This window comes from Phyllostomus discolor, chromosome 4 (assembly GCF_004126475.2).
Source record: "Phyllostomus discolor isolate MPI-MPIP mPhyDis1 chromosome 4, mPhyDis1.pri.v3, whole genome shotgun sequence".
Taxonomy (NCBI): Eukaryota; Metazoa; Chordata; class Mammalia; order Chiroptera; family Phyllostomidae; genus Phyllostomus; species Phyllostomus discolor.
The window spans coordinates 4,266,355-4,289,730 of record NC_040906.2 but is presented as its reverse complement, the minus strand read 5'-3'; the positions used below and the strand labels follow the sequence as shown (position 1 = coordinate 4,289,730).

General features: G+C 57.8%; 1 protein-coding gene across 2 annotated transcripts in view; it reads right to left on the bottom strand.

Moving 5' to 3' along the window:
• The window catches only part of NGEF (neuronal guanine nucleotide exchange factor), an 84,083-nt gene that overhangs the window by 9,428 nt on the left and 51,279 nt on the right, over nt 1-23,376 (bottom strand). For both annotated transcript variants that reach the window (XM_036022693.1, XM_028511000.2), the window contains 5 exons: nt 22,562-22,704; nt 17,031-17,332; nt 3,155-3,315; nt 1,453-1,605; nt 209-338 (listed from right to left, as the gene is read on the bottom strand). In XM_036022693.1, coding sequence (XP_035878586.1) covers nt 209-338; nt 1,453-1,605; nt 3,155-3,315; nt 17,031-17,332; nt 22,562-22,704 — 889 coding nt within the window. The remainder of the gene's footprint in view (nt 1-208; nt 339-1,452; nt 1,606-3,154; nt 3,316-17,030; nt 17,333-22,561; nt 22,705-23,376) is intronic.

The window sequence follows — 23,376 nt, the reverse complement described above, 5'->3', positions numbered from 1 at the left end:
GGTCTCTCCTCGGCCAAGGACGCGGGTCCCTGGGAGAAGGGAGTCCCCCCACTGCTTGGCACCCAGTAGGGGTTCCACTGGGATTTGAGGAGCAGACAGACTTCCTAGAGGCCGGCAGAGACCTGGGTGCCCGAAGGGAACGGTTCTGCAGCAGGGGCACAGTCTGCCTGTTGGGGTGGGGGGCAGTCAAGGGGGCAGGAGGCCATACCTGCACCAGTAGCTTGAGGCGCGTGATCCTCTGGAAAGGCAGGATGAGGAAGGAGGAGAGGGGCAGCCCCCGACACTTGGGGTCGAGCTCCAGCTGCGAGATCAGCTCCCGAAAGGCCGCTTTCTCCTGCCTGGGGACATGGACAAGGGAGTGAGCAGGCCTCTGGCTCTCGGGAGGCGCGGGTTGACGGCGCTTCCTCCCCACCCACAGCCTCGCAGGAACCAGGCGGCCCACGGACACGGAACGCGTGTCCATTGACTTATTTGAATGGAAAGCAAACAGTTCAAAAGTGGCTTCACACGCCAGGCCCCTGAAGACTTAGCCAAACACGCTGCGTGGGGCAGGCAGGCCGGCCGGCCTCATGTGGCCGAGTCTGCTAATCAGACGCACAGCCCGGTGGTTTACCCGGCAGGAACGGCGGGGAGGTGAGCCCAGGAGTGACGGGAGCAGGCGGCAGCTGGAGCCACCTGCCGGGAACCTGCGCCCTTCCTGCCAGGTAGGGTCCCGTGTCTGCAGGCGGCTGGGCAGTGGGTGGGGAGCACAGCTGCCAGGGCTCCGGAAAACTGCCGCTGGCGTTAGAGGCAGGCCCCCGTGCAGGCGGGGACACGGGCACCGTGCCTCGCCCTCGGGCCCAGGCGGTCTGCACTGTCGGCCACACCAGCGTCCCCACGGGCGCCTGTTCTCCTGCACGCTCGTCTTCTCCGTGTCTGCCCTCCAAACTGGCTTCCCGGGCCCCTCCCATTCCAGTTCCAAACCCCAGATCAAAAGGCCCGCCCCCTCACCCCCGCCATACTCCAGCTTTAAAACGTCACAGCAGATGACACGGTTGGACGGCACGGCCCAGTGGGTCAGTGTGACGGCCGAGTGCCAGCACCCAGAAGGTTCCCGCGGGCCCCCCTGCCCAGCCGAGAGAGAACACGTCACAGGCGGCGCTGTCGTCACGGCCGGCACAGAAGCGCAGAGGGCCGGGGAGACAAGCTGACTGAAACACTGTCTCGGCCACTAGAACCCCCACAAGTTCACTGAATGGGCAGATTAGCCAGAACGTCAAGGGTGCGGCTGGGTAGCCACCAAAGAGACCTCCTCCTGCCCACCTGTGTTTTGTCTCTGGTTCAAGTCCCTTTCCTGCCCTCTCGGGCCTCGAACTGTCCCCTGGGCCTTAGACTCCCTTCTCTAACCCCCAGAGTCTGCACAGCTGTTCAGGACAGAGGTCCCTTGGGCACCGTGGTGCCCAGTGCACTCACAGCAGCTGCTTGTAGGTCCTCTCCTGGTAGGTCTGGTTGCTGACGTAGGTGATGTAGACCGAGAAGTGGTTGGCCGCGTAGTGGTGCACGATGTCACACACGTCCGAGATGACCACGTTCTCCTCCATCCGGCGCTCCAGCTCCAGGAGGAACCTGCAGGAGGCAGCGGCCGGGAGCCTCAAGACACAGCTCCCCCAGCAGGGTCTCCCTGGGACGGACCAACGGACACCGCGGGACCAGCCCGCAGTGCCAGTGCTGCATCTGGTCACATCCGGGAATTCCTGTCTGGGCCCTGGCTGGTGTGGCTCAGTGGATTGAGCACAGGCCTGTGATCCAAAAGGTCACCAGTTCGATTCCCAGTCAGGGCATGTGTCTGGGTTGCAAGCCAGGCCTCCAGTAGAGGCTGTGCAAGAGGCAACCACACATTGATGTTTCTCTCCCTCTCTTTCTCCTTCCCTTCCCTTCTCCTCCCTCTAAAAATAAATAAATAAAATCTTCTTTTTTTAAAAAAAGGAATTCCTATTTGGTTTTTTTTAGGTGGAAATGGCATTAGGACTATTTTTAAAACGGAGAGACTTTGTCTTTTAGGTGCACACCGATGGGTTCACAGATAGAATGAAATGACGAGGATTTGCTGCAGACGGTCCCGGTGGGTGTCGGGAGGGGTGGGGATGTGGCTGAACCTACACGCTGAAGCGTGGGCTCGCCGCCGCCGCCCTGGGGTCTCTAGTCTGCGTGTTGGGGATGTTTCCTAGGAGACATAAATGGGTGCTTAACTACAAAGACCCTCTCCTCCCAGAGAGGGTACGGCGGCAGGGGCTGAGGGGGTCTCCGAGCTCTGGGCCTCCCGACCCCACGGCAGACAGAGAGGCGAGGTGTCAGAGTGCATGGGGGGTGGGGCGGGGGCCTGGAGAGCCGGCAGCTCTGCCGCACGGGGCTTCACCTCGGAACCCTCGGGGTTGGGCCAGAGGCTCCCAGAGCTGAGTGTTGCACTGTTAGCTGGTAAGTGCAGCTTTTGTCCTAATGATAGGGTTGGAGTTCACTTCTTTTTTTTTTTTTTTTTTTTTAGATTTTATTTATTTATTTATTTTTAGAGAGGGAAGGGAGAAAGAGAGAGAGAGAGAAACATCAATGTGCGGTTGCTGGGGGTCATGGCCTGCAACCCAGGCATGTACCCTGACTGGGAATCGAACCTGCGATGCTTTGGTTCGCAGCTTGCGCTCAGTCCACCGAGCTACGCCAGCCAGGGCTGGAGTTCACTTCTTCTTCCTGAATGGATGTCGGTTCCTCCCCCACTGGGCGTACCCCTTCCTCCCTACGGGCGCAGACGGAGGCGCAGTCCCGAGAGCCACTGCCCCACACGGGCAGACACCACCGAGCCGGAGGGGAGAAGGCGCTTATACGGATGCCCCTGGACCTGTCATGACACCAGCCACACTCCCACCTGACTGTGTGGGACCCAGGGACACCCATGCTCACGGGAAGGGGCCCGTGGTCACAGTCCTGTTCTAAGGGCATGGCTGGCCGCCCTGCCGCGAGGGAGGCGGGTCTTTGGGTTCCCGTGCCCATTCCCATCTCGTCACAGAAAGCCCCCAACCCACGGAAGGAGAGACGCCGTGTCTGGAGCAGGTGGCCCCTGCTGCAGCCGCGCCCCAGGCGAGAAGGGGCTGGAAGCCGGGTCCCGGCGGGGGGGGGGACTCACCGCTCGCTGACGGCCATGACGTCCAGGACGTTGGAGAAGAGGATGTGGGCCTCGGACGGGTGCAGGATCTTCTTCAGCCGCTCGTTCTCCATGAAGTGGGACACCAGCAGGCTCAGGCTCTTGTAGTAGGACGCCTCGGAGGTGACCAGCTCGAACATGGCCTGCGCCACGGGCCGGCAGAGGGACGAGAGGAGACAGTGGGGATCCCGGAGGACTCACCCCCCGGGGGTGCCCACTGGCTCTCAGACAGACGTGCGAAAAGGCCGCGGGAGGGCCTTCGAGGTAAAGAAAAGCCAGTGGCGATGCCGCAGGCGTGGGGGGCGGGGCGGGAGAGCTGCCCTCTGGGGGTGGGGGGAAGGCCCCAGGCCCACGCCCTTCTGCAGGACACGTTCATGGGTTACAGTGGTTAAAACTGCAGACAACCCAGTGTCCCAAATACGGAACAGGGTGCCGGTGCCAGAGGCCAGCCGCTGAGGGTGACAGGCCCGGCCCCTGGTGCAGACAGGGCAGGACAGTCAGCAGCAGAGGGGCCGCACTTGCACCCTGAACAGGGTCCGGAAGGGCAAAGGCCATCACGCCAACCACAGCTGCGGGCAGGTGGGGAAGAGGGGCAACGGGAAGGAGGAGGGGGGAGGGAGCGATGGGCGTGTTCCCCGACACACTGAGCTCCATCTCCTTTAATCCCCGAGGGTCCCTGCAAGGAGCCAGGAAGCTCCCCCGTGCGGAGGTTCAGCAGTGCCCGGAGGGTGGACTGCTGGCCGGTGGGAGGGCGGGGATTCACCTGAGGTCCCCCTGGGCTCTGCACCACCAGCCCTGCCTGTGAGACCCAGGCCCTGCCCAGCAGCCACTCTGTGGCATCCAAGCAAAGCTGGCACACAGCCGATGTGGCAAGGCACTTTACAGCAAGTGACTTCTTAGTAAGCAGGGGCACTCAGTAGCACAGAAGGACCAGCAACAGTGAGAAAGTCCAGAGGTGGCCGCCAATCACAGACGCTGGGCCACCAGCAGCAGTGAGAGCCGCCCCCACCCCTGCCCCCAGGTCCCCGGTGTCTGCAGCTGACACAAGACGGTGACAGTGAGATGAGGCGCGGGATGGGCCCTGGCCTCCCTGTGATTGTCCCTGGGTCACAGCTGCTTGGCCTCCTGACAGGCAGGAAGCCACGGATGGATGGCACAGCACACTGGCCATGCTGGCGGCAGAGGCGTGGCCCCAGCATGGAGCGCCCGCCCACCCCCGGCTCTGCCAGCGCCCACCCACCGCCCCATGCCTCACTCCCTCCAGCCCTGCCTGGCCAGACTGAGGCTGCGATGGGCAGCAGGTTTCCTGGAAGCTTCTGTGTTGCTGATGCGGAAATGAAGTCACTTTCCTGCTGCTAAATTTAAGTGTCTTACGAAAATGTCAGGGCATTGTAGCTCATAAGTTCTAAACAAATGCAACAATAAACGGCAACAACCACCGCAAAGCCAATTTGGAGGGGTGCTGGAGGAGAAGACGCAACACCCGGCCCCAAACGCAACACCAGAGGGGCCTCGCACGGAAACCAGGTCCCCTGGGCCGATGGCATCTTTGTCATCATCTCTGGAGGACAAGGAATCCGGGGGCAAGTGGCGGGTCAGCCGCTGACGCACGGCGGGGCGTGAGGGGGCAGGGGGCGGGCCTGGATCCGGTGGATCGGTGCCGGCTGAGCACCACTTGCCACCACACTCACCCCCTCTTTCTCTGTTTGCCGGCGGTTAGTCATCTGGAATTTTAAGTTTCCAGGCTGTTTGTCCTCATTTTAATGTCAAATTATTTGCCACATCAGTAAGGTTGTCTTTTTTTGATCAGTAGGATTTTTACTCTTATCCATGTAAGCCCTTGCTGGGTAGTGTGGAGCTGACAGGGGCCCAGGCTATTTCTTCACTCACTCATTCATTCATTCATTCATTCCCTCACCCACTCACTCAGCCACTCGCCCACCCGTTCGTTCCCCAGAGGTTTACCGGGTGCCGCTGGGCTGGGCCCCGGCACCGGTGGTGAACACGGCAAGCGCCCTGCAGCCCCCAAGCCCACTCCCAAGGGGGTTCCCAGCGAAGGGCAAGACCCTCGGTGTTCCAGGGTGAACTCTGGCCGTTTCTTCAGCAGGGTCAGCCCGGGTGGCTGGCGGGCAGCAAGGGCCTGGCGTCCACCACGGGCCACGGAGCTGCAGGGTGTCCAAGGCCTGGCCTTGGAGTCAGCCAGACCTCTGCTGGGAGTGAGAACTGCTTCCCCTGCTAAGCCTCAGTTTCCCCACATGCAAAATGGGAACAGCCCTCAGCAGGAAGTACTCGCCTACAGCCGGCCCATCTCAAAGCGCCTGCAGATGCGTGGGCTCACCATCAACCGGGGCTCTGGGCATCGCCTTTGCAGGACCACGAGACCCAGAGGGCTCTCTGGCCAGAGGGGTCAGGGAGGGCCGGTCCCAAGAGGTGACCCTGGGGCTGCGTCCCACACTTCAGCAAGGAAGGCCCTTCTGGGGGCGCCCATGCAGGGGAGGGAGGAGGGCTCCCAGGAGGGACGGCGGGGCTGGCCCCAGTCCACTGGCTGGGGGTGAGTAGGGGGCTGTGGTTACACATAGGGTCCACCCCCTCGGGCGGGCGGTCGTGTGGGCCAGAACCGCAGCCTTGTTTCCGAGAGGCCGCGGCCGGCAGCTGCGCCTGGGCTCCGAGTGTGTTCACACAGCTCCCCAGCCGGCCTGCGGACCAGAAGCCGTGCCCGGCTGCCCACGGGCCTCCCCCGCCGTGCTCGGGAGGCACTGGAACATATTTTTCTCAGTAAATTTAGATTTTTCTCCAAAGGAGGAAACGACACATCAGAGAAAGCAGTGGCGGCCCAGCTGGGACCGTCAGTCTCAGAGGAGCTGCGGGTCTGGCTTCAGCTGGTGGGCGCGTCTCCGGTCCTGGGGGTGGGGGGCAGACTTCCGAGTCGGCAGACCCTAGCCAGCACCATGTGGGAGACACCCCACAGACGTGCAGAGCTAGGGCCCCCAGTGCAGCGCAGGCCCAGGGGGCTGCTCAGGGGTCAGTGACCTCGGTTGGCCTCGGGACTGGAGTGGCCCAGAGCTAGGCCTGGCCAGACGCCCCCTGGGGCAGCGCCTTTGAAGAAGTGACCGGGCCTGCCAGCAAGGGGGCTGGAGGAGGACGCAGAGACACCAAGAGCAGCCGGCAGGGAAACGCCCCGCTTCTGGAGACAGGCCGAAAGCCAGCCCAGAAACAGCCCTGGTCGCCAGGAGCTCAGTTTCCGGACCCGATGCAGTTCAGCTCGCGTCGTTTCTGTGTGACTCGGGTCCTCGCTGTCTGGCCCGCAAGGGCTCCTCACGCGGCCCCGCACCCTGCTGCGCCGCCCCTGTTGGTGCCTGCCTCAGCGAAGCTCAGTGCTGGACGACCCTCCGCCGGCCGGCCCCCCTCCCCTCACAGTCCCAGATTCTCTGCCCTCCCCGCCCCCCCGCCCCCAAGCGGCGCTCCCCACCCTGGAGCGCATTGCTTCCGCTCTCGCGACCTCGGTGAACGGGTTGCAGCGTCTTTGAGCTGCCGCCCCTGCTTCCTCCCGAGGCCGTGCGTGGTTCAGCCTGCGCCTGCAGGGCGAGCTCTGTGGGGGCGGAGGACGAAGGGGGGCTGCCCGAGGACTGAAGGTACACGTCACCTGCCTCCTGCTCCTTTTGTCCGGTGTGTCATCAGCACAGCCAAGGAGCAAAGTCACCCGGTCACCTCCCCCCACGTCCGGGCTCTCCCAGGACCGACCCTCCGACCCTCCGAGGTGGCTGGTCTGCGTGCCCGTTGATCTCAGACGACCACCCTCTGCCTCTGAGCCGCCCTGGGGTGGGGGGCCCCACTCGCTCCATCGAACCTTGCTTCCCCCGTGACCCGACTCTAAAGGTACAAAGCTTTCCTCACTTCTGTGGCCAATACAGGAATCCGCACCCAGGGGCGGCAGGGCGGACAGAAATACCTCCAAAGAGGCTGGTGGTCAAGAAGCCCCAAGAGAACCCCTTTCTTCTGCAAATAGTAACTGATTAAGTCCGGCCCCACGGCCTGTGCCCCGCTCCTCTGCAGTGAGATCCAGCCCCCGAAGGGAAGGCAAGGAGGGAGGGTCAAGACTGAGTGATTTCGGGGGGCCTCGGCTGTCACCTGGGGGGGACAACTAACTCCTGGGATTGCTGTGGGACTAGGGGTCACAGAGTGACTGCAAGCCATCCACACGGGCCTCGCGCGCCCAGTGCACGCCCCACTGGGCCAGCAGCCCAGACTGGAGCTGATACGGAGAACCAACCAGATCACAGGGGAGGGGCGGGGAGGGGCCTAGGAGGGGGGCTGCCGAGGCAACGGTAAACAGCCTAGGACGGGATTGGCTGAGAAGCTGAAACCCTCCGCGGCGCAGGGAATTATGGGCCAGAAGATTCTAAATAAAAGAGGGGCTCTCGGGCTGGCTCTTCTACCCGGAGGATGCCTGGGTGGAGCTGCTGCAGTTGCTTGCGCTTCCCAGCAGACGGTAATTTGGGCGGGTGTGGCACGGACAGGAACTCTGGGTGTAGACGAGGGCCGGGCTGGCCTGGCAGCGGGAGTGGGGCAGGGTGGTTCTCCTCTGGGTGTTGTAGAGGGGACGGGCTCTGAGGCAGAAGCCTGCCATTCTTCCAACATTGTGTGGCTTTTGTATCTTATGTTGTTTCAGTGTGTGAACTAACCCTATAGAAGTAAGATAATTAAAAACTAACGGGGAAATGATAGGAGAACCTGGGTGTTAAACATTTTAGCCTTAATTGACAGGGTTAAGTGATGAAAGCTGTAACTGGAGAGTTAAAGAGTTTTTCCTTAATTGTTAGGCTGACGTGACTGGTGCACGTGGAAAGCGGTTATTCCAAAATTGTGAAGCTTTTGAATAAAGACTCCTTTCCTTCCTCACCAAACCTTTGCCTCGGGAACTTTGCCCGGAGGGTGGTGGCTGCTGGGCACCGAAGCCTCAGCAAGCTCTCTCGCCTCTCCTGCATGCCAGTGGTTATGTTTCCTCAAGCTGATCTAGTTCATAAGTTACACAAAATGCACAGAGTAAAAAAGTTTACATTTTGAAAGACTTGTTGTGCTTGCAACAAGGAGACATCATTTGCGACCCAGTGCCCTCGTCAGGATAACCTCGTGAGACGCAGGTGACAGGAGGCCAGCAGCCTCATCCGCGGCCGAAGTGTGAAGATCACCTGGCAGCACCTTAAGATTTAAAAGAGCATGCGTCTTTAACCCAGCAGTGCCACTTAGCAATTCCCGGAGTAGTGCGCTGTGTAACTAACTCTCGGTCTTCTATTACTGTAAATAATGCTTCAATGAACATCCTTAATGCACAGCAATTTCTGACTGCAAATGTCCAGCAACAGGGGACTGGTTAGATAAATGACGGAATATCACAGACCATGGAGCGCCATGAAGCTACCAAAAAGAGAGAGAGGGGGAGAGAAGAGAGAAAAGAAAAAGAATGGGGTACCCTGGCCTGATAGAGGAAGATTTATAACAGTGTACATAGTATCCTACATTCATGTAACACACACACACACACACACAATGGCCCTGATGGTGGAGGGGGTAGCGGGGAGACCCCTTCTACACTATAGATCTGTTTCCTCTTTTTGAATTTTATATCAGGTGCCTAAATTACTTATCCAAAGGTTTCATCTTAAAATGATAAAAGCTACCACTGTCGCTTTGTTAGATTGTTAGATTGTCCCCTCTGCCTGGGCAATGTTATTTTTTAGGAGCCTGCATTCAGCCGATACAGCAGGAGCTACCTGGGGTTTCGGGTGATGGCTACTGCCCCTCCCCCAAGGCCACGGTGCAAACATCCCTGTGCCGCCCCAACCTGGGCCTAATCTGTGGAACTGGTGATGTGTACCCTAAAGAGGCAAACATGTGATACACTTAAGTTCTGCGCTGTGAAAACAGGTTGAGAAACAACAAAAACACAGCCCTGAGGTCAGAGGCCGCGCAAGTGGAGACTGTGAGTTGTGCGTAACCGTGACTACAGCCAGGTACATCCCCTGGCGAGGCCGCACGGCGCGCCGCTGGGTCTCCTCCCCTCTGGGTCCCAGCAGGGTGAGGCTGGCAGTGCTGTCTGGGCATGCCAGCTGGGCAGGACGCCCCGCCTGAGTGTATGTGTGTGTCCCTGTTTCCCTGGAGATACTCAAAATATCATTCCCTGCTCATTTTTCAAGATCTGCACACCCAGCTCCCCAAGACGGGGACCACAGCAAGCCTGCCTTTTCCCATCTCCTTCACCTGGACAGCTCCCTGGCGCATGCTGGGGGCAAAACTCACGCCAGACACAGAGTGACAGCACCAGGAGCCGTGCTGAGGCGTGGAAGGGGCAGCACCTCCGGGTTCTCCTGCATTTCCCGTGACACCAGTGTCAGGAGGGACGAGAAGCGAGGACTGGCTGAAGTCCCGCTGCCGGCAGGGACTGTTCCCACCCCTGCACAGTGGCAGGTCCTCCTCCCCTTGCCTTTTGTTCTCCTGGTGGGACGATTTTGTGTCCCACTCCTTTCCAGAGGAACTGCCCGCCTTCCCGCCCGTGCACCCCCGACCCTTTCCACAGTCACCCCCTTCCAAACTTCGCAGTTTGAATAGGGACCTGATTATTTTCTCCACCCCCTTCCCCAAAGGCGGGCGGGGGCCAAGGAGCCTCAGAACCAGTTCCCAAACTGAAACTGGCCCACGAACAGCACCCCTTCCAACCTCAGCGACCTGGTCTTGACTTGAAAGAGGAGGAGGAAAACGTGCAACCTTGTTCTTACAACCGATTCTTCAACAGCTGACCGAGAGCCCGGCCCACCAGAAAGCCATCGTGAGGGGGTCTTCCCTTGTGTGAACCTTCGTCACAGGGGGCCTGCTGCTTGCACAGCTGAGGGAAAGGAGATATTCCAACCACGGCCCAAGCGGGCAGGACAAGCCGTACGACTCTCCCTGGCAGACGGAACCGCGGCCCGATGCCGGAGTCACCCATGCCAGCATCACCTATGTGGGAGGCAGCATCTGAAGCTGTCGGTGCTGTGCCCGCAGCCAGACGGGAACTAAACGGACGCGCACAGTGAGTTCTTTAAAGTAAATATGAGAAGTCAGAAGCCCTCGCTCCCAGGTGACGGACCCCTGCCTGTGACCACGTGTCCTATGAGGTCACCCTGATTTATCAAATATTTTGTATGGTCCACAGGAATGACAAGAAGTGTAATTTATTGTCATTTCCTTCTATGCCCACTCTACTACAGACGTATGTCCCACCTTTTAAAAACTTCACGTGCCATGAACATGCACCTAGTTCATTCTCTGGAAACATGGGTTTTTGAGGGCCGTGACTTTGCACAGCCGTACACTGTCTGACTAAACAATTCCTCCATCTCTGGGTATTTAGGGCTCTTCCCCGGGTTCCTCCCCTGGTTGTTGCTGGCGTGAACATCCTAATCAATAAGCATTTGTGCACATTCCTGATTGTTTTTCAAGATAAATTTCTAGAAATGGAAACACCAGACAGTGTGCAAACATATTCTTGTAAGGCTCTGGGTCCAAGCCCTGCTCTGCTCTCCCCGTCAGCTGTGCGTGAGTGTGCGTTAAACACCCCCGCACGAGGGTTAGCATATTCACATGTAAAAGTTTCTGCCACTCCGAAATGCCTGTACTCGGGTTGCTTTAATTTTACCTCTTTCATTACCAGTGAGTTTGATTTTTTTTTCTTTTTTCTTTTTTACTTTCTGCATGTAGTCACTGGCCATTTGCATTTTTTTCACAAGAAATGTTTTCCTCATTTCCTTCTGGTGTTTATTGACAGAACTTCCTAATTAATTAAAACCTGGTGTCTACAAAGCCAACTAACTTTTGCATGTTAGTTTTATCTCATCATCAGCCACTTCCCCGGATGGCCTTACTGGGTCCGGGCTTCCTGCTAACGGCAGCCCCTGTCTCGCGCAGTCGCAGTCGGGGTGGCTCTGACCTCCCTTCCTTACGGCCCCCTCTCTTTCTCCTGTCCTTGCCTCGCCGCCCCGCCTAGCAGGGGTGTCCAACCCTTTGGCATCTCTGGGCCACACATTATATACACCGAGACACGTAATCACAAAAAAGTCTCATCATGTTTTAAGTAGATTTGCGATTCTGTGTTGGACCGCATTCACAGCCATCCTGAGCCGCATGCGGCCGCTGGGCTGCCGCAGGTTGGACGCCCCCGGTAGAGCTTCCGGAGCCGTGTCCCTGTCGGCAAGCATGGCTGTCTGGCCTTGACAGCCACCGACACTTCTCGTTGAGTCTGATTCTGGACAAGGCAGCTCCTCTGGACTGAGGTCCTCCTTGTGACTGCACCTGCGCTCCTCCCGGTGAGCTTCAGGGAGCAGCCGGTGAGTCCGGTGTGCAGGCAACGGGGTGCACTGCTCCCCTCGCCCACCCCCTTCCAGGTATTTCTCTCCCCAGGGCATTGAGAGGGTAAATTTGGGTCCCAAACAATATACCATCTTTGCACATTATTCTTTGTTTTGTTGTTTTTTGTTTTGTTTGTTTTAAGATTTTATTTCTTTATTTTTAGAGAGAGGGGAAAGAAGGGAAAAAGAGGGAGAGAAACAGCAATTGGTTGCCTCTCACATACTCCCAAACAGGGACCTGGCTCACGACCCAGGCACGTGCCCTGAGGGGGAATCGAACCAGCAACCTTTCCATTCACAGGCTGGTGCTCAGTCCACTGAGCCACACCAGCCAGGGCTGCATGTTATTCTTTTAATGTATCTCCAGATTTGATTTTCTGTCCATTTTTTTCCTTAATTCACAGTGAGATAGATCTGTGTTTTACTTCTGGTGGGGCGGGGGCGGGAAGGAGAGTACTTATGTTGCTGGGCTGAACAAAACAAGGACATTCAACCTTTTTACAGTGTGCTGGTTTTTAAATTAGCAGACAGTAAATCGACCTCTTTGGGGTGTGCGGTTCTCTGAGTGTGAACACGTGGGTAGATCCTCCTGACTCCACGACCAGGACACACCGAGGCGTCCCTCCCCGAAACTCCCTGCACGGCCGCCTCCGCCGTCACACCTGCAGCCCCGGCCAGCGCACCGCCTCTGTGCTCGGTCCCTGCGGCTGCGTCCTGCTCGGAATGCCCTGCAAACGGGATCCTGCAGGACGTACCCTTTGTGACTGCTTTCGCTCTGCAAACTGCCTTTGAGATCCATCTCAGTTGTGTTTATCAATTCTTTTTACTGATTAAAAGCCCTTCTCTTTATCAGTGAGCGCACGGCCCTGGATGAGTGTTCCAGGCTCTGTTTAGAGGACACCTGGGTCGTTTCCAGTTCGGGGCAATTATGAATGTAGCCGCTTTCCGGGGGAGCCTGCGTTTTTCTTTCTCCAGAGCCGTGGTTCTCCACCAGGAACTGCTTCGCTCCCCGGGGGACATGGAGGCATTCAGCCGGGCCTGCAGACGGTGGGGTTGTCACCGCCGGGAGCAGGGATGCTACTAACCCTCTTACAATGCACAGGCAAGCCCTGACAACAAAGAGGGATTCGGCCCCCAAGGACGACGGTGCTGCTGTGGAGACCCCGCGCCGGGGGAACACCCAGGCCTGGGGTCGCCGGGCTGCGGGGCAAACGTACGTCTCACTTGGTGAGAAACCGCCAGCACTTCTCTCCTCCACGCGCTAAGTGTTCCGCAGCCCCGTGCGGCCAGGGGTTCTGTGGTGGGCGGCACAGCCTTAGGGAGCACAGGGTTCAGCAAAAATATCTTAAGTCGGCCTCATTGTTTTTTTTTTTTAATTCCTTGTATCCGCACTGCGCCCACTCCTATAGAAACAGTACAGAGTGCGTGGCATTTCTGCCCGTGTGTCTGAGCGGTCCTGCCCTGTTTGGCTGCTAGCTCCTAACAGTTTATAATCGTCGCCTCTTGGAAATGGCCTTTCTAATCAAGACACAAAATCCAGGGCCCCGGCTGGGTGTCTCCGCTGGTGGGAGCGCCGTCCCGATGCGCCAAGGTTGTGGGTTTGATCCTTGGTCAGGGCACATGCAAGAGTCAACCAATGAATGCATCAATAAGTGGACTCAGAAACTGGTGTTTCTCTCTCTCTCTTGGATCAATACATTTTTTAAAATTGAAAGAAAATGATACCACGGACAAAGCGAGAAAGCGAGCATGCGCTCCATCAGCCATCAGCCCATTGCCAGCTCTTCCGTGTGTTAACACACTCAACCCTCCCGGGGCCGTGATTACCCGACTTCACAGACCAGCGACCAGAGGCGCAGGGAGGTCCAGTAACCTGCTCAAGCTCACAGAGCTAAGCAGCAGTGGAACTGAGGTGCAAGCCCAGGCGGTCGGCACCCCCGCGCCTGGGTGCCCAGCCACCACGCTACATCCCCTCCCCTCTGCTATCTTGCAGGAGACATCATTTGAAATGTATGAAAAATTTAATATCCAGAATGCATAAAGAGCTGCTATCAATCAAGAAGACCAATGTAAACAGCCCGAGAGAAAAAAAAGAGCAAAGGGCAGATCAGCAATTCACAGACAGAGGGATCAAAACAACCAACTAACATAGGAAAAGGTGCTCGATTTCCAGCCCACGAGGGCAGGCAAGTTAAAACCAGACAGGATTTTCCAACCCACGGATTCGAGCGAAATCGAGAAGTCTGGTCCCAGGGCCGGGACACTGTGTGAAAATGACCCGTTACTGCGAGGGCCTGTCAGATGTGCCCTTGTGAGTGGCAGCTTGGCAGGACCCCCCACCATGGACAAAGCACTTCCCTCTGGACCAGCAACGCCACACCCCGGCCTCTGCCCTTGGCCATGGACTCGCAGAAGCCCAAGGAGGCACACACAGCATCCCAACTGAGCTCCACAGCCATGTTCAAGTTCAATTGCACTGTTTTCCTGCAAAGCTGTGGGGGGCACCCGCTGAGTGCTGGGGTGGCAGGCCCCTCTCGGGGGCCACCTGCATGCCTCCCTCCCCACCTGAGTGCCCTGTGTCCGCCCTTAAACTTATGCAGGTCAGTGACATTTGACATGCACTTATGTCCTTTAATGATGACAACTAAAGGGTTTTCAGGGCAAAGGGCGCTGTTTTCATGGAAACAAAGGTGGAAGCTGCACGAGCCCCGCAGAGGCAGGCTGCACAAACCAACCAAAACTGATGTCAAACTGCTGCTGAATCGTACGGCCGTGACCACAGGAGAGAGCAGCATTGAGACCTACGAGGCTTTTGCACGCAGAAACTTTCCGAAGCGTCTGGACTGCGCAGTCGGACGGTGCCTCCTGGCGGCGCTAGGAGAGAAGACACAGACGCAGACGCACACGCAGCCGGCCTTCCAATGAGAAGCCAGGAGCCAAGGAAAGGCCCGCACATTTGCATCGTTTGCCCGGTTCATTTTTTCAGCAATTCGAAAAACGTAATAATGAGTTGCTCATTTAATTTCAAAACATGTAAAAATGAAGTGGCACCTTTAACACTACGAAAGGACTCATGTCGTTGTCTAGCCAATTGGAGAATGTCTGGCCTTCAATGCAGCATTTAAGCAAGTCACATTTATAGCTGAGAATGACGGTTCGCCGGGACCTCCGCCCCTTCATTCGATGCCGTTTCTTTTCCCGCTTCCCCACCGTCTGCTTTCCTGTACTCCCAGGGCCCGGCTGTCTCTGCCTGTCGCTTTGCTTATATCGCAGAAAGTTTACATCAGGTTTTAAGTCCTACTGGCATTTATCTTTACGCTTCCCAAAGTATTTAAAACCTTCATTTCTCCGATTACGTAAAACACAAGTACCGTATTTTGCCGTGTATAATGCACACCCACGTTTTTGGCCAAAACTTTCGTTTTAATTTTTTTAATTCAGTTATTTATTTATATTTAGAAACAGAACCAATTATCCTATTCTGGGGTGTTATTTTGCATATGGATATCGTTATTGCTTTCTAGAGTCACACTTTTAACACATAAGCATAACTAAAAGAATTAAAAACAGTTATATACAGAATGAGTACTACCCATGTATAATGTGCATCCTTATTTTTCCCTCAAAAATGTAGGCAAAAGTGTACATTATACACTGCAAAATAGGTTATTCCTCCCACCTGGTGTCTTTTCTTTGTTCTGAGGACAGGAAGGAAAAAATAAACCCGGCCCCATGGCTGTAATATTAAGTGAAAGAAGCCCAAGCAAAACAGTGTTGTAGAATTCCTTTTACAAGGAAGTCAGGGGCCCTGGCTGGGTGGCTCAGTTGGTAGGAGCATCGTCCCCATGCACGAAAAGGTTGCAAGTTCGATTCCCAGTCAGGGCACATAGTTAGGTTGCTGGAGGAAACTCATCATTGTTTCTCTCTCACACCGGATGTTTCCCTCTCTCTCTCCCTCCCTCTCTTTCTAAAATCAATAAAAACATAGCCTGAGGACTGAAAAAAAAAGGAAAAAAGAGAGTTAAGGATGGTGCCCCTGCCTGTGGCTGGTGGGGCCCCTGAGTATCTCAGGTAGGAGAGATGGCCACCACAGGGGATGTTGCCAACATCCTATGTGTTCTGGCCCCTTCCACAGGGCCGCTTTCTGTGGGCAAAGCCTGGCAGGCTCCTCTCCGTCCAACTCCACCTGTCTCCGTGGAGACGGGGAACTAATGACTAGACATTATTTGCATCAGAAGTTTCATATAAAACTCTGGATGCAGCCGTTTGCCAGTCACTGCTCATGGCCCCCAGGACGTCCGAGCTGAAACCAAGAGCTCCTGATCCTACCAGGCACGACGCAGGTGAGCCAGTGGGTGGCCCTGCACACCTGGTTTCTATCAGGCTTTCCCGGGAAGCACATGCGCGGAGCGACCCGGGCGAGCCAGAGGACCCCGGTCAGGAAGCGGTCTCAGTCCTGGCTGCTCACGGCGCCCAGTGAGTGCGGCGCCTTTTAGGTAAACGAGAAGAGCTAATGTGCCTGCAGAACCTGGCGCAGCAGTCAGTAACAGGGGTGAACGCCTGGGGTCCGGACTCCAACCAGCAACAGGTTCAAGGGCGGCTGCAAGGAGCTGGTGAGTGGGGGGAGGGTGCGAGGGGGCGAGAGGACAGAGACAATGGGACTCGGACCGAATGAGTTGGAAAAGCCCAACCTCTTCATTTCCCCCTCTGTACCCACTTTTTAAATTCCATGACAAACACACACCTGCATGCTCCCCATGTCTCTCGCCCCATCTCCCTCCCTCCTGCTGACCACGCCCTTGCCTCCTATTCCACGGATTTTCCCTCTGTGCCCACACACCCTCTGTGCAGCTGACGCGAGCGTGGACATCCCTTAGGCACTCATCACTGCCACTGCTCATTCATCACTGCCACCGCTCATTTGTGATGCGCAGTCTCTGCTGGTAGCCACAAGCCAGGGGGCGCCTCCTCCGAGGCGCCCGAGCCTAACAGACAGAGGGACGAAGTCTGCTTGGACCATCAGATGAGAGGGAAGAAACTCGAGCCCCACATTTCTGCACCAGTTCTAGGGGGATGGGCATGCCCAGGGCTTTCTTGTGGAGCCCCCAAGTCACCCGAGGCTCAAGCGACTGCGCGATAAAGTCGTGGGCTACGACTGAGTGAGAAGCAAGCTCCGCAGCCCCTCACGCGTCAGCGGTCACAGGCGCCGGGAGACGCCCAGCAACAGCAGTGGGTTCCAGGGACGCAGTCTTGCTGTCTAGCGAAAGCGCTGTACCGAGCACACTCAGCGCGGGGATTACCCTCCCAGAAGGTAACGCGATGCTTTTTTTGTTGCCTGTGCAATCAGTGCATTTCCCTGCACGTTCTGCGCGGACGGACCCTGTCAGCGGTTCTCCGGGTGAACCTGCTGAGCTGCCTCATGCCGCGTGTGCGTGTGTTCAGCCGCCCCCGAGCACCCCGCCCCCAGGTGCCGTTACCTCCTGCAGCTTGATCTCCTCGGGCTGGAGGATGTCCAGCACCCCGCTGCTCTGAATCTCCGGGAGATCCTGCCAGAGATTAAACCGCGAGTGCGGGTTGCTGAGCAGGCAGATCTGGGGCAGCGCCTTCCTCTCGGGCGGGCTGGCCGGCTCCTCCTGCTCCTCCTCCTCCTCCTCTTCCTCCTCCTCCGGAGCCTCCTCGCTGGCCTGGGAACCGTGGTCAGTGACCTCTGCATCCTGTTGCCTCCGGGTTTCAATTTCCTGGAGAGTGGACTTGTCTCGGTATTCCTGATACAGGAGCCCTGCAACCAGATAGAGCGGGAATGGAGAACAGGAGACGCCTTGGACGAAGACCCTTCGGAATCGCTAGGTCAAGGCTCTGCCTGCTTCTCGGGGCCCCGGTGGGGTCTGGGAAGACGCACAGATGGCCAAGGGCCTCCCGGGGAGGACCAGCTCCAACGAGGAACCGGGAAATGCCGGCACTGATTTAAAATCCAGCCACACAGATAAACACACACGCTCCCCGTCCACACCTGTCAGACAACGAGAATCTACAAGTTGACGTGTCAATAAGCAGCGCGTGTGGACTGGATGAAAACACCCCAGTTAATGACGTTCCAGCGTCCCAGCAGGAGACCAGGCTGCCCCGCCGCCGCATTCAGACGCCAGGGCGGTTGTCTGGGAATGGGGAGGGGTGGTCCGTTCTCCTTTTGACGGAAAGACAGTATTTCACCAGCCTTAGGACTCAAAAGGGAAACGTTCCTTTTTTCGCTCCTACAGTTTTAGACTACTTCCCAGACCAATTGTACTAGAAATAAATGTGTTTTCAGTCTCCAAGGAGATTCAGGGGCCTGCAGATCAGCCCTGAGGTGGCGCCTCCCCCTCAGCACGTTCTGCCGTGGGCCGGGCGGGGGGGCTGTCCCTTCACACAGGAGCGGCGGGAAGCTTCCGTGGTGAGGGGGGTCCCAGCCCCGGGAGAGGGGTAGGGGTCTAGAGCGGGGGAGTGGGCGTGTGAAGCTGGGAGGAGGGGCCTCAGACCCTAAGGGTCTTGTCTGCTGGCTGTGCCTTGGAGGTGGCAGTCTGTCCTGCCAGCTGTGGGCGAGAGGGAGGCCCAAGAGGCCGCAGGCAGGCAGCTCTGGTCCCTGGTGCAGGAGGCCCGTGATGGGAAGAAAGAGGCTGTGGCGGTTCTCCCGGCCGGCAGCGGCCAGTGGATGCGGGTGGGAGCTGCAGTGGGGGTGGAGGCATGCAGGCGAGCCTGACTCAGGGGGCAGGGATAAGGGGGAAGACGGGTCCTGGTGACACGGCTCATATCCAGGTGACCAGCGTGGCAACAAAGTCAGCTGGCCGCGTCCAAGGAGACGAGGACCCCAGGAGGAGGGTATGGCTGGGGAAGGGGGTGGTGGAGAGGCCCAGTGGGTGGCTGGACACTCTGGTCTGGAGAGCAGTGGGGACCCTGGGCACATCTGAGGGACAAAGATGACTCTCCCGGAAAGCTCTGGTAGAAGCAAGTGCATGGCTTGCACAGGTATTTCTCTTACAGTGCAGTGCGGGCACTGCAGTGCCTTCTGGACCCAGCGGCTCCATACGCCTACACGGGAGGAAGAGGTGGGAGGGAAAACAGGCTAACTCTGAAACCCTGAGTGTGGACGGATACACTGTACTTATAAACGGGAGCCTAATAAACCCACCCTTGGGGTTAAGCCAGCTGGCCTCCTGCGCTCCAGGAGGCTCAACGACAAAGCCTTCCCGGGAAGTGTAGAACTTACTTAGAAGAGTAAGATCCCGTGGTTCCACAGGGTTAGAACCCAGCAGAAGACAAATGGACTCAGCCCGACAAAGGGATGAAAGAGAAAGCCAAGTCGGCTCGAAACGCAGCCCAGACTGAGGATCTACGAAGATAGAGGTTTAAAGTCGCCGCAGGAGCTGGGCCAGTGTGAGCACAGGGCCTCTATTGTCACCGGCACGAAACCAATTACTCTGCAGGTCTGACGCTGCGTTCACGGAGGTTTAGAGAAACCAGGTTCCCACCGTTGGCTTGGAGTCGGTTTTCTACACTTAGCACGTGGTGGGTACGTGCATATCTGTTGAACCGAGCACCTTTTAAAAATGCAGCTTCCAAGCTTCACAAAGGCGTCTAATTTAGCATCTTTTTGCAGGCACAAAAAACATCTCATGTAGACTACAGGGGGCAAATCATGGGTGAAAACCGTCTGCAATATCATATGCTGGAAAAAAGACGTATCAGCAGTGTGGGTAGTTGGGCTGAATTATTTCTGAAATCACACCGTGGCCACACACTCCTCACTGTCCCTCCTCTGCCCCCTCACACCCCTGCTTCCCAGCTGACCGGGGAGGGCTTTATTCGGATGCTGACCCATTCTGAGCTCAGGGATGTGGGTGAATGTCCTCTGATCAAACCTTTCTGTGACAGGTCCCTTCCCCTCGTCAGTGGCGGGTTTAGACCTAAGCATGTGTCATGACTGGGCTGTGGAGAGCAAGCGCATAGCTTCTTAAGAAGATGTCTCTCTCTCACAGACACTTGGAGAAGACTGCCCTATTTTGCTTTTACGCATGGCTGCTTGAGGATGTGATGTCTGGAGCCGTGGCAGCCACCTTGCGACATGAAGCCCAAATGCTGAGAATGGTGAAGGAAAAGGAGCTGGGGGGTTGCTTAGCTGAATTAACCAATGTCAGACCCTCCTACCCCTGAACTCATGACTGAGAATACTTCTACTGTTTTTTTTTTAAAGATGTTATTTATTTATTCTTAGAGAGAGGAGAAAGGAGAAAGAGGAGAGAAACATCAATGTGTGAGAGAAACATCAATCAGTTGCCTCTCACACTCACCTTTACTGGGGACTGGCCCACAACCCAGGCATGTGGCCTGACCAGGAATTGAACCAGCGACCTCTTGCTTTGTGGGATAACGCCCAACCAACTGAGCCACGCCAGTCCGGGCTACTTCCATTGTTTAAGGCTATTTTTTTGCTGGCCGTTCTATTACGTTCAACCAGAGACTCCCAATGCAAGTAATTTTAGAATTTTCTTAAAACTTCAGATTTTTGAAGTATTTAAAATACAAATTTAAACAGCAATTTTCCTAGAGTTCCTGTGATTGCACAGAGTTATCTGGTACACTGCGTACCCATTTTTCAAAACCTGTTGATTTTTATTAGCTTTCAGACTCACATTACCTGAGGAACTGTGTCACCCGATGACATCTCTGTACTCGATACCACGTTTTCCTATTTATGTTTTGCACATGCAGCAAGCACAGCTTCACGTGAAGATTCACTTTGCCTACCGAACCCTGAGCCCGGCCCTGGCCCCAGCCCCGTGCAGAGTGAGGAGGCTCAGTTCTCATCTTTCCAAACTCAGGGGGTCCGCAGCAGGCAGACGGCGCTGCCCTGCCAACCAGGGTGGGTCCCCAGCCCTATTCGTCAAGGCCTGCGGGGACACTCAACACCTCGCTTTCGGAACAGAGCAATTTCACTCTTTGGATCTTTTGAACAGAAACCTCTCAAGGACAGGGGATTCTTGTATTGTATTTACTTATGTCTTTGCGGACTGCCGTGACTTCCGCGTGCCAAGCATGTGTGAGGTGTCCGAGGAAACGAGGGACCCACAAGTGCATGTGTGCACACACACCCGTGTGCGCACCTGCCGGGTCTCAGGGTCCACCGCCCGGAATGACCACTGGGGACCGCGTCGTGCGTGATCCCTGCTCGATTCTGCTCTGGCCCCCGTGGGAGCTGCTGCAGAACCCAGCGCAGCAGTGACTCCGCTTTCCTCGCCTGCCAGTCACAGTGTGTTTTTCGGGACCTGTCATCCCTTCCTGACACCTGGCAAAGGACGCCCTTCCCTCGCAGGGCTCAGCGCAAGCAGGGCTGGTGCAGAATCTCCTGGCACAGGCCTCCAGTCTGTGAGGAGGGCGCGGGGAGAGGGCAGCGACAGCTCTGGGCCGCCATCCAGCCCGGGAAGCAGAAACAGGCAGTCACATCACGCCAGCAGACACAGTCAGGGGGCCCGAGCGTTGGTCTCTGCTGTGGAGCACTCGAGGAAGCTGAGGGCCAGGAGGGGCAGGCCCCAGAGCCCAGGGTCCCAGACCCCCAGCGACGGGCTTACGACACTGGCCCAACAGGTCCAGCTGCCTCCAGGACAGAGGAGTCTCCACACGCCCAGAGGGCCGACCAGAGTCAGTCTCTCTCTCTCTCTCTGTCTCTCTCTCTCTCAGAGAGGGGTCACAGGACTCCCCAGCCCCACCCCAACTTCCTTTCAAGTCATGACATTGATCTTGGCCAATGAGGACCCCTTTCAAGAGGGTGGAAGTCTAGATGGGCCCCCCAAGAGGTGGCCCTCCACACTGGGGAGGCCAGTGTGGCAGGGAGGAGGGAGAATAGTGTTTTCGGGAGTTTGCCCTCAGGTCGGCCCCTCTCTGTTCCCCCAGCAAACAAAGGGAAAAGCCACCACCTCGGCCACCACCACCTGGCCCGACACTCGGGGGCCACTGGAAGCAAACTCCCGGCAGGCGCTGGGCGCTCCGCCCCCCCAGCGTGGCGGGGGCCGGGCTCCTCTGGGGCTCGCTTTGGGAAAGCCCTGCCAGGGAGGAGCGAGCCGCCCCCAAAGTCTCCCCAACGCGGGGGCCTGTGGGCAACGGGTGCTCCACGGCCACTCAAGACACTCGGTGTCCGTCTGACGTTTGAGATGGAGAACGACAGCGGTGTCTGGGGGAGAAGTTTTCCCAACCTCACAAATCCGACCCTGACAAACGGACTGTCTGCCGAGGACACCGAAGGACGAAACGGTGCCCTGTGCAGCCTGTGCCATCGTCTGAGTCCCGGGACCCACAGGACGAGCACTAGTTTGATGTCATTAGCAATTTTTGACTTTCAAGTCCAAGTGCTTGCGTTCGTGGGGTGATTCTCAGGCTACTTTCTGCATTCACAAGGCTTCAGCTGCAGGGGAGCGGGGCGCACACCGGCTGCACCCCACACCTCCCACCTTGCAGCCACCCGGAGGCTGGACAGGCATCCCTTCCTCAGCCGGGGGGGGGGCGGGAGGGGGGCCAGCTTTCTCTCCACTCCACTCACTACGCCGTTCAAAGTGCACCACGGCCTCCTCCTCCTGAACCGGTGACCGTGGCTCTCTCCAGAAGCCCCTTTTTGCAGATTCCCTCCCTTTCCAGGTCTTCCCCAGACCATTTCCTGGGGTTCCCTCCGGTGTGGCCTCGCAGCACCTCACCCCTGGTCCTCCCAGCAGAAGTGACCCTGGGCTGGGTGGGGAGAGCCCGGCAGAGACAGCAGGACAGAAATGCGTTTGCTAAGGCCCACGGATGCAGCACCATTCCAGTGTAGCAGTTTTGCAACCATTTAGAACCAAATATGTCAAAAAATGTTCTTTTGCACGTCACATACTTCTGGTCACAGAAACACAAGGATATCTCACAAGCAGGGGACCCTCAGAGTTCCCCCCCCCCCCCACCGGGGGCCCACGGTCGCCCCTCGAGGCCCGGCCGCCGCGGGAGCACCCACCTATTTGCTCGATGAGGTTCCTCCAGGAGTCGGTGGGAATGGGGCGGATCATCTGCAGGGCCTCGGTGAGCGTGGTGGGGCTGTCCGCCAGCGCCGGGCACTCCTCGGGCGTGGCCCCATTTCCCGGGGTGGAGGACGACTCGCTGCCAGAGAGAAGCAGGGACAGGGCGGTTATTTTTAAGCAACGACACACACCTTGGCCAGCTGGAGAGAGGCGTCCGCACACGGGGCCGGCCCTGGCCGGCGGGGCCCGCCCGGGACCGTCCAGGCGGAGCAGCCGCAGCCCCTCCCGGCCAGGCGGGCCCCACAGGCCCTTTCTGTCGCCGCACCAGGGCGCGACCGAGTGATTCACTCCCACAGCAGCCCGCCCAAACCTTCATGTTTTGGGAGCTCGCGGGCAGGCATCGGAAACTTGGCGCGCCCTGCCCGCTCCGCGGCGCCGCCCGGCCGCCCCGACGGTCCCGCGGCCAGAGCCCAGCCTGCGAGGCGTACCCCGTGCCGCCTGCCGTCACCTGGCCCCAGGCCCCCTCGGGCTCGGGTCCCCCCCCCCCCCCCCGCCCCGTCCCAGGGCCCCAGGGCTCGGAGACGGGGTTGCTGAGAAAAACGCGCTCGCCCGGGGCGCTCTTGGGAGGGCGCGGGAGGCGCCCCGGGGCAGGGACAGGCGTGTTGGCGGAACGCACTGGAACTCATCCCCAATCCCGGGCGGGTGCCGGAGCCACTAGGGTCGGGGGCGGAGTGAGGGGCGGCGGGGCCCACCGGGCACAGGCCTCGGGGGTCGGCGTCCGCAGCGGGGGACGCGAGCTGGGGCCCAAGGT